At 38.7% G+C, this 13,771-nt stretch overlaps 1 protein-coding gene across 1 annotated transcript; it reads left to right on the forward strand.

Moving 5' to 3' along the window:
• Positions 1-434: 434 nt before the first annotated feature.
• LOC134534705 (elastin-like) lies at positions 435-5,968 on the forward strand. The gene is made up of 2 exons (XM_063373181.1): positions 435-529; positions 3,685-5,968. The coding sequence occupies exons 1-2, from the start codon at positions 518-520 to the stop codon at positions 5,866-5,868; spliced, it is 2,196 nt and encodes a 731-aa protein (XP_063229251.1). The 5' UTR covers positions 435-517; the 3' UTR covers positions 5,869-5,968.
• Positions 5,969-13,771: the final 7,803 nt, after the last annotated feature.

The raw sequence follows: 13,771 nt of genomic DNA on the forward strand, positions 1-13,771 counted from the left end.
GGGTACGGATACGCCGTACACGCAAACCGGAAAGATGTTAGAGGTCCAGCTATGTCCAGGGGCTGATGCTACCCATCCCAGCATTGTCTCACGAGACAGTTGGAAAAAAAGACTACGACTTGTACTACTGCAGAGGACAGTCGGATTCGAGAACAAGTTAGGTTCGCGAAGCGGTTGTTGGCGCAGCTGCAATTATGCCAGACGGGGCGAGGAAAGAAGAACTCGAGTCGGATGCACTGAGATGTGCAGCTGGGAGGAATTAGAAGAAGAAGCGGTATCGGACCGTGACAGTTAAATACCGGGGTGCTTCCACGCTGGAGAAGGTCCATGTGTGTGTGTGTGTGTGTGAGCGGAGACTGGATCTTCGCGGTCCGCGGAGTTCTTCCCCGCTGGGGGGGTATAAGTACCACTGCCGGGGCCTCGCCAGAATCACACTTCTCCGAGCATCCTCGGAAGTCGCAGCTGCACTTCAGCCTTTTCCTCGCTATCCCTCTTCCTTTCCGGACAAGTCGCCAACATGAAGAGCACGGTGAGTACTCGGCCGAGCGCCTCGCGTTTAAGGGTGTTCGGCACCCAGCAGATGACTTCTGTTATTCACACGAAACATTCCTCTACTTGCAGACTTTTCTATAGTGAAGTTATTGTTACACAATAAAAAAAAATTTGCACAATTTTTGGCTAGCTAACTGTCAAAATACTTTATTTAACAATCTAGCTGCATACCCTAAACTATATAAAAAAACTGGCCTTAAGAACTGAAGATTTTCAGTATAAAAGTCAGTGTTACTGTTTACTTTATGACTTAGTTATTATTTTGAGATAATTACTAAATATATTTAGTCTTGATGAAGTGTGATAGACTTTAATATTTCAAGAATTTCGACCAATAAAATTAGCAATTATTTTCTCTTCGATAATTTTAATTAATGTTGTGAAGTAGCCATCAGTATAAAATTTTAACCTGAAAAGTTTAAAGCATGAAATACATTTTATTTTAATTGCAGTTATGAAGACAACATTTAAAATTGAGATTTAACATCTATTTATGCGAGACGTATGCAACACATAATTTTTTTCGTGAAAAATGAAATTAAATATAAAGTCTACAAGTAAAGAAAAGCTCTACCTAAATATTCAATAAATGGCTGCTGGGCTCTGAATACCCTCAAAGGATTTGGGTACCATTCACATTTTGTTGTCGTCAATGGGACAAGATCGTACTTGTCAAAGAATTTTCCTAAAACATCCCTATTGAATATGATTTGCACTTATTGTCTTCTTCCAGACACAGAAATCATTATCTTTACATTTGACAAAGTAAAACACCAGATTTATAGAAACTGGACTTAAATAACTTTTTACAGTATTATATCCCACAATATAATTTCTCCCTGTAGCTGTGTGAAACGCAAGCCATTTTCTTCAGTTAATATTTTCCCGGCTGCATACATAGCATTACGTGGTTTGCAGTCAAAATCATTATTTTTATTATTTTTGTGTTATATAAATATGTTCATTTACAAAACTAAATCAGTTTAATATGAAATATTATTTAATTTTATGATACATACAAATTTTTGAAAATATCAACTTTTAATATGGCTTGAAACACTACTAAAAATTTAGCAATATTCATATTTGTTCCATAATATATTATTATTAAATAGTTTTGTGGTATATTTAAACTGATTGCCGTAAGATTTTTCCATTATTTTTATTTTGATAAATAATTATATTTTCTTTTTATTATTTGTGCCACACTAAAACGTAAAATTTGAGGCATTTCACAGCTAAATATGCTGAGCATACACAAACTGGGAAATTGTTGTCTGACAAAAATAATATTACTCACATTACCTGTAAATTTCTTGAGTTTCAATTTACTAAAAATGTCATCTAAAGACATCCATTACTCTTTTAGAGCTAAACGTCACATGCCTCTACCCAAACAAATAAATAAAGTTAGATATTAGGAATATGTGAATGCGATCTAAGTGTTCGAAATAAAAACCAAGTTTATTGAGACATCACGCTCTTCTTTCCTCAAGAAAAAGAAATAAAGATTATCCTTAGGAGTAGTAAAGACACCTTTTTTGTATAACAATAGGAGTTTTTTAAAGGGTTTTGAATTATATCAGTTTGGATAAAGACATTGAATCTGGAAGAAAAATCTTTCTGTTCTATCTTAATTATATCACTTGCTTGAAACCTCAACACGTGTTATTATATTAGAGAGAACGGTCATAAAGACCCATAGTTCAACTTGCATTTTTTATTGGTTTCCAGTCAAGCCATTATTATTTAATATGTTGTACCTAATTATAAACTGCCATTTTGATAAAATTGTGGCAAAACTGTTGAAAATTCTTGAATTTTTAAAAACTCATTTCTTTAGCCAAAAAATGGTTGTTGATAAACAGTTTGTGAATATGTTTAATAGTGTTGTGGAAATTTTAGTACCCACATCAAACATACTGAAAAGTAGTCGGGGCATTTTATAGGATAACCAAAAGTATTTGTTTCGAACGTAGGTTGGGGTAATTGAAGGGCGTAGTCACAAACGCACCAAGTAACTATTGTAGTCCCACAGGACCTGGAATACCACAGCGAGTCCCTAAGCAATTATGGTACTTACTCAGTGCTAGTCATTAAGGGTGTCGGTATTGACCCCGCGACGTTTGACACGCGAACTCCTCGAGCTAAAGACCACGACAATCTGATGACCCTGATTATAAATCCTGCCAATCGACTAGTGTTGGGGAAAGAAAAAAAAACTTCAATAATTTCTCAGTTAAATAACCAATTTATTCTCTCATATCTCTCTTAGCATTGAATTCATTACTGCCAGCAGTCATCTTTGGGCAAGTTCCTAGATAACTTATCCAGCCAATAGAAAATCATGCATGTTTTCAATATAAAATCTGACTTCAGGTAGCCTAATCTATAATCTTCGTATAACTTTTCTCCGACGCATTTTTTTTTAATTCTGTGGATTCCTTAAACAAACTTTAGTATCGAGTCACATTCATTAAATTGTTCGATGTAATGCAAATAGACACACACACACACGCACACACACACACGCACACTTGATTTGTAAAGGTATTGCTGTTTTATTTATGTGCAGTGCCAATGGGAGTTATAAAAATCAACTATAAATTGATTATTCAACACATAAACAGCTTTAGTGAAAATTTATCAAGCTTTATTTAGGATCTTTATTCAGATTTAACATTATTGAAAATTTATATTGACACTCTGGTGCTAGGATATTGTTTATAGATGCCATGTTTAAAACATAATGAGAATAAATCTGGCTGAAGCCAAGAAAAGAATCAATTATAAGTAAACAACTAGAATCACCAGGATGCGAAATAAATTAACAATCACAGAAAAAAAAATTGTTTGTTGATTTTACTGCTTCAGATATTAAAATAAGATTTTAAACGAAAAAATCTTTTTTAACATAACCTGTCACAAAACTAACTTCAATAATTGTGAAATATTTGCAGCCTTTCAGGATGTATTTAAAAAGATAACAAATATTTGAACACAGTGTGCATAATTATGCAAGAAAATGATTTTAACAAACATAAAAAATCACATTTTTTTAAAAACATAGAATTCAATTTTTAATATATAAACAGGTACTACGCAAAACCAAAAATTATTATTTTTTCACAGATATGTGCTGTCATCTTGGTGCTAGCCACTTTCACTTCTGCAGAGGAGAATAAACAGGAGACTAAGAAGCAGGACAAAAGAGGACTCCAGGGGTTGGGATATGGCGGCGGTTCCGGGGGTGGTTATGGCGGAGGACAACAGCTGTCCGGTTCCGGCGGCCATGGCATCGGCGGCTACGGAGGAGGCTCCAGTATCGGCGGAGGATCCGGTTTCAGCGGAGGCTCCGGTTCCGGCGGCCATGGCATCGGCAGCTATGGAGGAGGCTCCAGTATCGGCGGAGGATCCGGTTTCGGCGGAGGCTCCGGTTCCGGTGGCCATGGTATCGGCAGCTACGGAGGAGGCTCCAGTATCGGAGGAGGATCCGGTTCCGGCGGCCATGGCATTGGCGGCTACGGAGGAGCCTCCAGTATCGGCGGAGGATCCGGTTTCGGTGGAGGCTCCGGTTCCGGCGGCCATGGTATCGGCAGCTACGGAGGAGGCTCCAGTATCGGCGGAGGCTCCGGTTCCGGCGGCCATGGCATCGGCAGCTACGGAGGAGGCTCCAGTATCGGCGGAGGCTCCGGTTCCGGCGGCCATGGCATCGGCAGCTACGGAGGAGGCTCCAGTATCGGCGGAGGCTCCGGTTCCGGCGGCCATGGCATCGGCAGCTACGGAGGAGGCTCCAGAATCGGCGGAGGCTCCAGTATCGGCGGAGGCTTCGGTTCCGGCGGCCATGGCATCGGCAGCTACGGAGGAGGATCCAGTATCGGCGGAGGCTCCGGTTCCGGCGGCCATGGCATCGGCAGCTACGGAGGAAGCTCCAGTATCGGCGGAGGCTCCGGTTCCGGCGGCCATGGCATCGGCAGCTACGGAGGAGGCTCCAGTATCGGCGGAGTATCCGGTTCCGGCGGCCATGGCATCGGCGGCTACGGAGGAGGCTCCAGTATCGGCGGAGGATCCGGTTTCGGCGGAGGCTCCGGTTTCGGTGGAGGCTCCGGATTTAGTGGAGGCTCCGGTTTCGGTGGAGGCTCCGGTTTTGGTGAAGGCTCCGGTTTCGGTGGAGGCTCTGGGCTGGGAGGAAGAATCGGCGTGAGCGAAGGTCAAGTAAGGGCAGTGACCATCACCAAGTCTGTGCCTGTCGCTATACCCCAACCCATTCCCTATACTGTGGAGAAGCCCGTGCCTTACCCCGTCCAGGTGCCCGTTCATGTACCTGTAGACAGACCCTATCCCGTCCATGTGCCCAAGCCATACCCCGTGACAGTGGAGAAGCCAGTCCCCTACCCGGTTGAGAAACGTATTCCCTACCCTGTCCAGGTTCCCGTGAAGGTTTCTGTGCCCCAGCCATACCCCGTGCATGTTCTCAAGCCAGTGGCTGTACCAGTGGCCAAGCCATATGCTGTGCCTGTACCACAACCAATTGTGGTGGAAAAGAAAGTACCCATCTATGTGCAAAGCCAGTCAACGGGAGGTCTGGGTGGAGGATTTGGTGGACTCGGCTCATCATCTTTTGGTGGTCTTGGAAACCAAGGAGGATTTAGCAGTGGTTCCAATAGCTTAGGCTCATCTCTTGGAGGCTCATCTGGAGGCTATGGTCTTGGAGGCCATGGAGGATTCAGCGGTGGTTCCAGTAGCTTTGGATCATCACAAGGAAGCTCGTCTGGAGGCTATAGTCTTGGTGGCCATGGAGGATTTAGCGGCGGTTCCAACAGCCTTGGGTCATCTTTTGGAGGCTCAACAGGAGGCTATAGTCTTGGAGGCCATGGAGGATTCAGCGGTGGTTCCAGTAGCTTTGGATCATCACAAGGAAGCTCGTCTGGAGGCTATAATCTTGGTGGCCATGGAGGATTTAGCGGCAGTTCCAACAGCCTTGGGTCATCTTTTGGAGGCTCAACAGGAGGCTATAGTCTTGGAGGTCATGGAGGATTCAGCGGTGGTTCCAGTAGCTTTGGATCATCACAAGGAAGCTCGTCTGGAGGCTATAGTCTTGGTGGCCATGGAGGATTTAGCGGCGGTTCCAACAGTATTGGGTCATCTCTTGGAGGCTCATCTGGAGGCTACGGTCTTGGAGGCCATGGAGGATTCAGCGGTGGTTCCAGTAGTTTCGGATCATCTCAAGGAAGCTCGTCTGGAGGATATGGTGTTGGAGGCCATGGAGGATTCAGCGGCAGTTCCAGCAACAGTGGTGGATTCCATCATGGCTAAGATTAGTTCCTCTTCAACTTTGTTTTCCCTTTTGTAGTTGCTAAAATTTGTATTGTTTGTACAATTTTTTTGATGTGATAAACTGATTGATTAACTGAAACGTTATACTTATTCGTGTTATTTTATATGTCCTTGTGTAACATTTCTTTCTTCTTTGAGGTTTTAATGATACATTGATATTTTTTTACATGTTTAAATTTAAACTATTTTTAATCCTATGTTATACAAAAGTAAGTTTTTTTTTATGCTTATTGCTTGAAGCTACCACTTGAGGAAATAGGTCCTATTTGTAACTTATTGATTGAAGAAAATCTATTCAATGAAAAATCATCGATATAAAGTGTACTGAATGAACTTACAAAAATGCTACATTTTCATGACCAGTCAATGAGAAATATCTAGGATGAGACATTTTCAACAAATATAACAAATTCTTACAATTTTTTTTAGTTCAGTAAAACAAAAACACGACAGAAGTTATACAGATAAAAATATGAATATGTTTAAATTTAATTGAGTTTGAATGACACTCGATTAATAAATTTTCATGACATGTGTTCACAATTTTTCACCATAAAAATCAAAGTATGCTATTAAGAAGTAATCATGTTTTTAGTAACATATATTACTATTTAGATTAAATATTACTTCATATATTAGAGAAAAAATATGTTATTAAATTTTATTTAGGTATGGCTTTACAGGACGCAAATAAGGAATTATTAGGATGAATTCGGCCAATGTCTGGAGTTATTTTAGAACATCATCAAAAACCGAAAGCATAATAGGAATTGAACTCGGATCCTACACAATGCGAGTGTAAAAGGGGAAATTGAGGGAACTTGTGAGTGTAATAAAAATAAAACATGTGAGCTAGTCTTATAATACTCGCCAGTAATGTAAACATCTAACCTCTGTAACGAGCAAATTCAAGTGTTCTCATGATTATAATAAAAAACTCGGAAACAAAATTTAACGTAAAATTTTTTAAAATAATTCCGAGAGTGATAAATAAACGAAAACTATGAATTTTAGGCTGAAACAATAAAAATTCCCCCCTTTTTCTAACTTAACTATAAAAGTGTTTACAAGATGGTACTATTGATTTATAAGGCCTACCAGTGGTAGGTATATAATAGGGCATCCGAGCCCAGGCTTTTCAGGCTGTGGTTTGTAGATTGTCGACGCCATCATGTCACGGCGGCAATAGTTGAAGTCTTTAATCTTGACCTTTGACCATAACCTTGAGCTTCAAAATTTTCTTAAATTTTGTTAAAATTAACAATAGTTGCCAATATTTACAGTGTTTTTAAAAAACTTTACACCAAAAAAATATCAAAAAAGAAAAAATTAAAATTTCTGTATTTGGTGGGAAGTATTACCGTTTTGAGGAAAAATCTCCCGTTTAAGTCCTCAAAAATACCAATGGCTTAAAAATTCCCCAAAGTGGCTTAAATTTCCTGACGACAAGCCGCTCTAAGCCGCCGAGGTCATGACCTTGACAATTACATGAAACGGCCACCAAATTGAATTATGGTGTAACCATTGCAATTATCATTACAGCCGCCATCTTCAATATTCGTAATTTTGCTACAATAATTCGAAAATTTTAAAATTATTAAGTAATTAATTATTAAAATTTTTAATATAACACATCCCGCATATCTTAGATTAAGATGTCATAGACGCAATATTGGAAATTCGTAATTATTATCCAAAACATTCGGAACAATTTTTCAATTATTAAAAATTGAATCATAAAATTTTAATATAATTTTAATTAAAAAACGAAAGTACGTCATGGAGAACAGATTCCTCGGTTCGAAACCGGTGAGAGCAAATGAAAAAAAAAAAAATGACAAAGATCCTTCCTCTACAGAAGCCACAGACAGACTGACCTCCCACCACTAATCCCAAAGTACATATATATCGCCAGCTAGTTTGATGTCATGTCCACCATCTGGTTTTCATCTGATGGAGGATGCCATCTTATTTTCGTCTGCTACAGGCCACCATCTTGTTTTCGTCAGCTGGAGGGCACCGTCTTGTTTTCTTGTGCTAGAGTGTGCTACCGCCATGTTTGTTTAATTTTTACCTGCTGAAGTGCAAGAATTCTTCATGCATTTACTTCACTCGCGTATTCGTGCATCATGGAAAAATGCGAACGACATATCACAGTAGCCGCAAGGATGACTAGTCGATGGAAATAAATCTTTCAGGTCCAAACCAGGTGCTGATTTTACTGCAGTTGCACCAATGCTCGGTGTTCTCTTATGCACATCGATGCATCGTTGTTGCAGCGAAACCTTAGTTTTCTGCCATGGAGCACGACCTCTGCATGTCTTCAAGTGCATTTTCATATCATATTTTCTTGCAAACATTATGCGAGGAGGATTCTTAGCACATTCTCTCTTCTTGTGTCGTCGAGCATTAATGTTGTTTGAGAATATCTTGTCACAGTAATGACATCGATACTTGATATTTGCTGACGAATCACCACCCATTGAACTCTGCATAGTAGTACACAAATGGGGCTCCGGGCACAGGGTTCAGGGTGAGGATCTGAGTGTACGGCGGCCATCTTAGATTCTGACGTCACGGCGACCATCTTGTATGACCTTGACCTTGAACTTTGACCTTGACCTTTGACCTTTAAATTTGCCCAAAATTTCCCACAATTTCTCAAAATTTGCCTAATATCGCCAAAATTTCAATTTTTTTTTTTTGGAAAAAAATCCCGCCAAAAATTATCAAAAAATTCCACAATTCAAAAATTAGGATTTCGAAAACCTCAAAATACTTTTTGCCTTAGAAAGAACACAATGTCCTAACAGAGGCATAAGCATCCATGTTTAAAGCCTCCGATAAGCCTCTGACGTCATCTAGGATTATGACAGCCGTATTGGATGTTTCGTTACGACCGCCATCTTAAAAATCCGTAATTTTAATGCTAGAAATTACAAAAAAAATTAAAAAAAATTTAAAATTTGCCTACTTCAAATGTTTAGTTACGTAATCGATTTCGGTCCTCGGTTCTGTTCCCGACGAGAGTAAACCAGTAATTTATTAATATATTTAAAAAATTCTCAATAAAAAGTAATAAAAACATCTTACACCACACCCGTCATTTTGAATTATTTCACCACTGTATCAATTATCTTTACGGACGCCATCTTGAAAATCTTTATTTATTATCAGATTTTAATGAAAAAATTTCAAAATACATCAAAAATTAACTTATTAGAATACTGATTGATTAGATCAATTCCCATCCTTGGTTCGAAACCAAGCCTACACTGACCTCTCACCACCAATAACAAGGTATATATATCGTCAGCTGGTATGACGTCATGTCCGCCATCTTGCCTTCGTCTGCTGGAGACCACCATCATGTTTTCGTCTGCTAGAGTGTGCTGATGCCATGTTAGTATAATTTTTTGTTCACCATACCTTTGACCTCGACTTTTGGCATATAAGTTTGACCTTGACCTTGAACTTAGACCTTGAACTTGACCTTTGAACATGAAATTGAAATTTGACCTTGACCTTGATTTTAGACCTTGACCCTGAAATTTGACTTTGACCTTGAAGTTAGACCTTGACCTTGAAATTTGTTTTGACCTTAACGACCATCATGGATCCGACATTTTGTGTTCATTAAATGCTACCAGTAGCTACCACCTGCTAGAGGACATTGCCACCATCTTGTTTTCGTCTGCTGGAGGACACCATCTTGTGTGTGTACTCGTATTATAGAGTGCATTACCATAATGCTAGTTTTATTCTAACCCGCTAGAGTGAATTAATAATTTATTATTACTGAGGTGCCCGCCATCTTGAAATTTGGGCGCCATCTTAGAATCGTGTAATTTTTTAGCTAGAGATTCGGGGATGATTCCAAAAGTCACCAAAAAAATTTACAATCAATTTACAAATTCATTCGATCAGTTCCTGTCCTTGGTTCGATACTTGACCAGAGACAAGTCTAACTAAATATTAAATAAATTTTAGGATATGTTTTCCATTACCTTTCGCGGAGTTTATTAATCATTCACTCTACAAAAATAAAACTCAAGGCAATATATGTACCTGTCCGACGAATTAAATACGTTGTCGCATTACCTAACATGTAAGTCTAGTTTTTCGATAATCTGAATAACCTCTAAACTGTTCATGTACAATGCCACACATACAGGCCAAGGGTATCCGAACCACGAGACCGAGTATATAAGACATTTAGGCTAGTCATTTCCGGACCTAATGAACTTCTTCGTCGTTAGCTAATTACAGTCAATTAGACCATCGTGAAATTTTTTATACATACTAAAGGACCAAGAGACCTTGAAAAATATTTTAGAAACACCAAGAGGTTTCGAACTAGTAAATATTCAGTCACTACAGATTTTACTAAGCACAATAAAAAAAAAAGGAAGAACAATCGGAAGCACAGTAGGACGCACTTTCAACGAAAACGGAAGCACATTCATAGAAAAGGACGCACAATTGGAAGCACAATCAACAAAAACGAAGCACATTTGGAAGCACAATCATAGAAAAGGACACCCAATCGGAAGCACAATCAATAAAAGTAAGCACAATCGGAAGCACATTCATAGAAAATGACGCACAATCGGAAGCACAATCAACAAAAAGGAAGCACATTTCGAAGCCCAATCAACAAAAAGGAAGCACAATCGAAAGCACAATCCACAAAAAGGAAGCACAATCGGAAGCACAATCAACAAAAAGGAAGCACATTTGGAAGCACATTCAACGAAAAAGGAAGCATAATCATAGAAAAGGATGCACAATCGGAAGCACAATCAACAACAAGGAAGCACATTTGGAAGCACATTCAACAAAAAAGGAAGCACAATCGGACGCACATTCAACGAAAAAGGAAGCACATTCATAGAAAAGGACGCACAATCGGAAGCACAATCATAGAAAAGGACTCACAATCGGAAGCACAATTGATGAAGAGGAAGCACAATTGGAAGCACAATAAACTAAGAGATTGCAGTATTACGAGATCTCAGTCTTAGTTTGAATTCAGTTTACAAGAAATAAAACATACTTTTTTTAAAATCTAAATAATTCATTTATTTTTCAATAGTACACACATGACAGTTAAACAAATGATTAATGTATGTAGCCAGCTTTCCGCAGTTCGTCGATATTCGAGTAGTTTCCTCTACAAACAGATGCCACCAACATTCTCAGGAGATAAACTAATATGTTAGGATCTTCACATGACATATAATCAATCTCTGCTGCTACGTTCATCTTCCCTGCATGTTTATAATAAATATTATGATCTCTGGTGTCTTCCGTTTTAACACCAACCTCAAGGTAACTTTCGTCATCGAGCCAGTGTTCATCAATAGCTTGATCAGGATAATTTATTTTATTACGACGTTTCCATCGTGTCGGTCTCAGGACATCGTCTCAGTCCTCGATCTTGTCAGTTTTAGGTGCTTCATCACCGTCTTTACATTTCTCATCAACCTCAGAGTCACTGTCGCCATCACCGTAGAAGGTATCGTCTTCACCCAGATTACTGTAAGAATTCGATATCATTGATGTCGAAGCTTCTTCATTGTCTTCATGCTTCCTTTTTAGGAGTCCACCATTTTTACAAAGTAGGAAAGATCTACTTGAATTCGGCTTAAATGTATTCACACTTTTCACGTTAAGGATTCTTCCATAAATCATCAACGTCCTTCAATTTAAGTTCTTTGTGGAGATCGGAAGAGCCATGAACATAATCTCTTTCAAGGAGAGGAAAATTATTGACGTAATGCAGATCACTCTTCTTTAGACTAGTAGATCCATCGTTGACCTCTAGCTTGCACGCAGGCTTAGCGTTACAAGTTCTATCATGTCTTCTTAAGCTTTCTCTTCGCGTAAACGACTTGCTACATCGAGCAAAACATATCATATTGCGTAGTGGATTTTTAACACAATCATTCTTCTCGTGTTGTCTTCCATTCTTTCTCAAGATTAATTATTTGCTGCAATAATTACACCTGTGTCCTTTCGATACAGCGACAGACAGAATCAGGATCCATATTAGTTACTGAGACTAATGCCAAATGCAAACTGAGAGTTATAAATTAGATCCTTTACTTAAATATATATTTTTTTAATATTTCATCAGCGAGAGTTAAGTTATCTCAAGCAAAAGAACTTGTTACAAGTAGTCCCGATTATTGGCATGATTTGTCGTCACTTGTTGTGTTGAGTCATAATTTATTTAGTCCTTTTATGTGGGATGCAAGATGCTCACTAACGATCCCAAAAGAAGGATGGCTCCGCTAAGCACCCAGGAGAAGGAAGTTTGTTTTGATTATTAGTGATTCTCAGATGTCTCAGAGCTTATTATTATATATGACTGAGTAATGGTATTTAAGTTTGAATTTCACCTGATAAAAATATTACAAGTGATGATTTATTAGCAGAAATTCAATTAATTAAACTTAACTCTGAATAAAATTACATGACTCATTAAGTAAAAAAAATCAGTCATGCATAGATCGGTTTCTTAGAAACAACCAGAAGCACTTGGAGAAACCACAGGAATAATCGCAAGCAACGGAAAAAACCATCAAAATAATGACAAGAATAATCGGGAGCACGCGGAAAAAACCATCATGATATTGACAAGAATAATCGGGAGCACACAGAGAAAACCGACACGCGTTTTCTTTGTTATCATAAAAATACCAGAAAAATTTAAAAAGTTAAAAAAAATTAAATTAAAAAAATTAAAAAAAAATACAAAAACAGATTCTGCTAGCTTGTGAACTTCTCATTGTTGAGCAAAGATAGAGTTCTAGTCCAAGCCAGAACTTTTTGTATTTTTTGAAATTTTTTTTTTTAACCAATGACTGTTGTAGCCAATGACGGATGGAGCTAAAGACTGTTGAAGCCAATGACTGATGGAGGTAAAGACTCTTGGAGCCAATGACTTGGAGTCAAAACACTGTTAGAGCAATAAACTGTAGGAGGCATTATATCCTATTGTAAATTGACGATTGCATGCTACTGATTTGAATGTTCGTTCATGTGCATATTTTTTCTGTAAAATGTACTTTCTTTTAAACGTATTTTCGTTTTAACGTGCGTCCTTTTCGTAAAAAGTGCTTCCTTATTTTGTTGAATTTTCGTTCAAAATGTGAGTCCTCTACGTAATATTTTCTTCCTTTTTGTCGAATTTTCGTTCAAAAAAAGCGTCCTTTTCGTTTAATGTAATTCCTTTTGGCCGAATTGTTGTCTAAATTCGTGTTCCTGTGTGTACATTGCGTGTTCGGTGTGTACATTTGTGTTCAATACGTGTTCGGTGTGTTTATATTGCGTGTTCATTACGTGTTCAGTATGTTAATGTATTGTGTGTTTGTTCATAGCATATCCTGTGTGTTTTCAGTGTAAGTACTGTGGGTCCATGTGTATCTACTATTTGTTCATTGGATGTGTGTACTGTGTGTTCTTTTTGTGTGTAATGAGTTAATTTCGTGTCCTGTGTGTGTAATATGTGTCCAAAGTGTGTCGTGTTTGTACTGTGTTTCAATTGTCTGTACGGTGTATGTTCAGTGTGTCCATTGCGTGTACTGTACGTACTGTATGTGTGTACTGTGTGTTCATTGCGTGTACTATGCGTACTGTGCGTCCATTGTGTCCAGTGTGTGTATACTTTTCAACATCGTGATTTAATGTCTATACAGAAGACATAAAAAATCTGAAGGACTGGAGGTTTGAAGTTTGCCGGCCGAAGTTGAGCTGCTAACGAGCCGTCAGGGCGCCTTAGTAATCCTGGTTGCAAGAGTAAGGACTCGAGGGTGGTGTACTTAGGTCCGCATCCGGCCCTTGGACCCTGTCTGTGAACAGGTCCGAAACAAACATG

This window comes from Bacillus rossius, chromosome 8, assembly GCF_032445375.1.
Source record: "Bacillus rossius redtenbacheri isolate Brsri chromosome 8, Brsri_v3, whole genome shotgun sequence".
NCBI lineage: Eukaryota > Metazoa > Arthropoda > Insecta > Phasmatodea > Bacillidae > Bacillus > Bacillus rossius.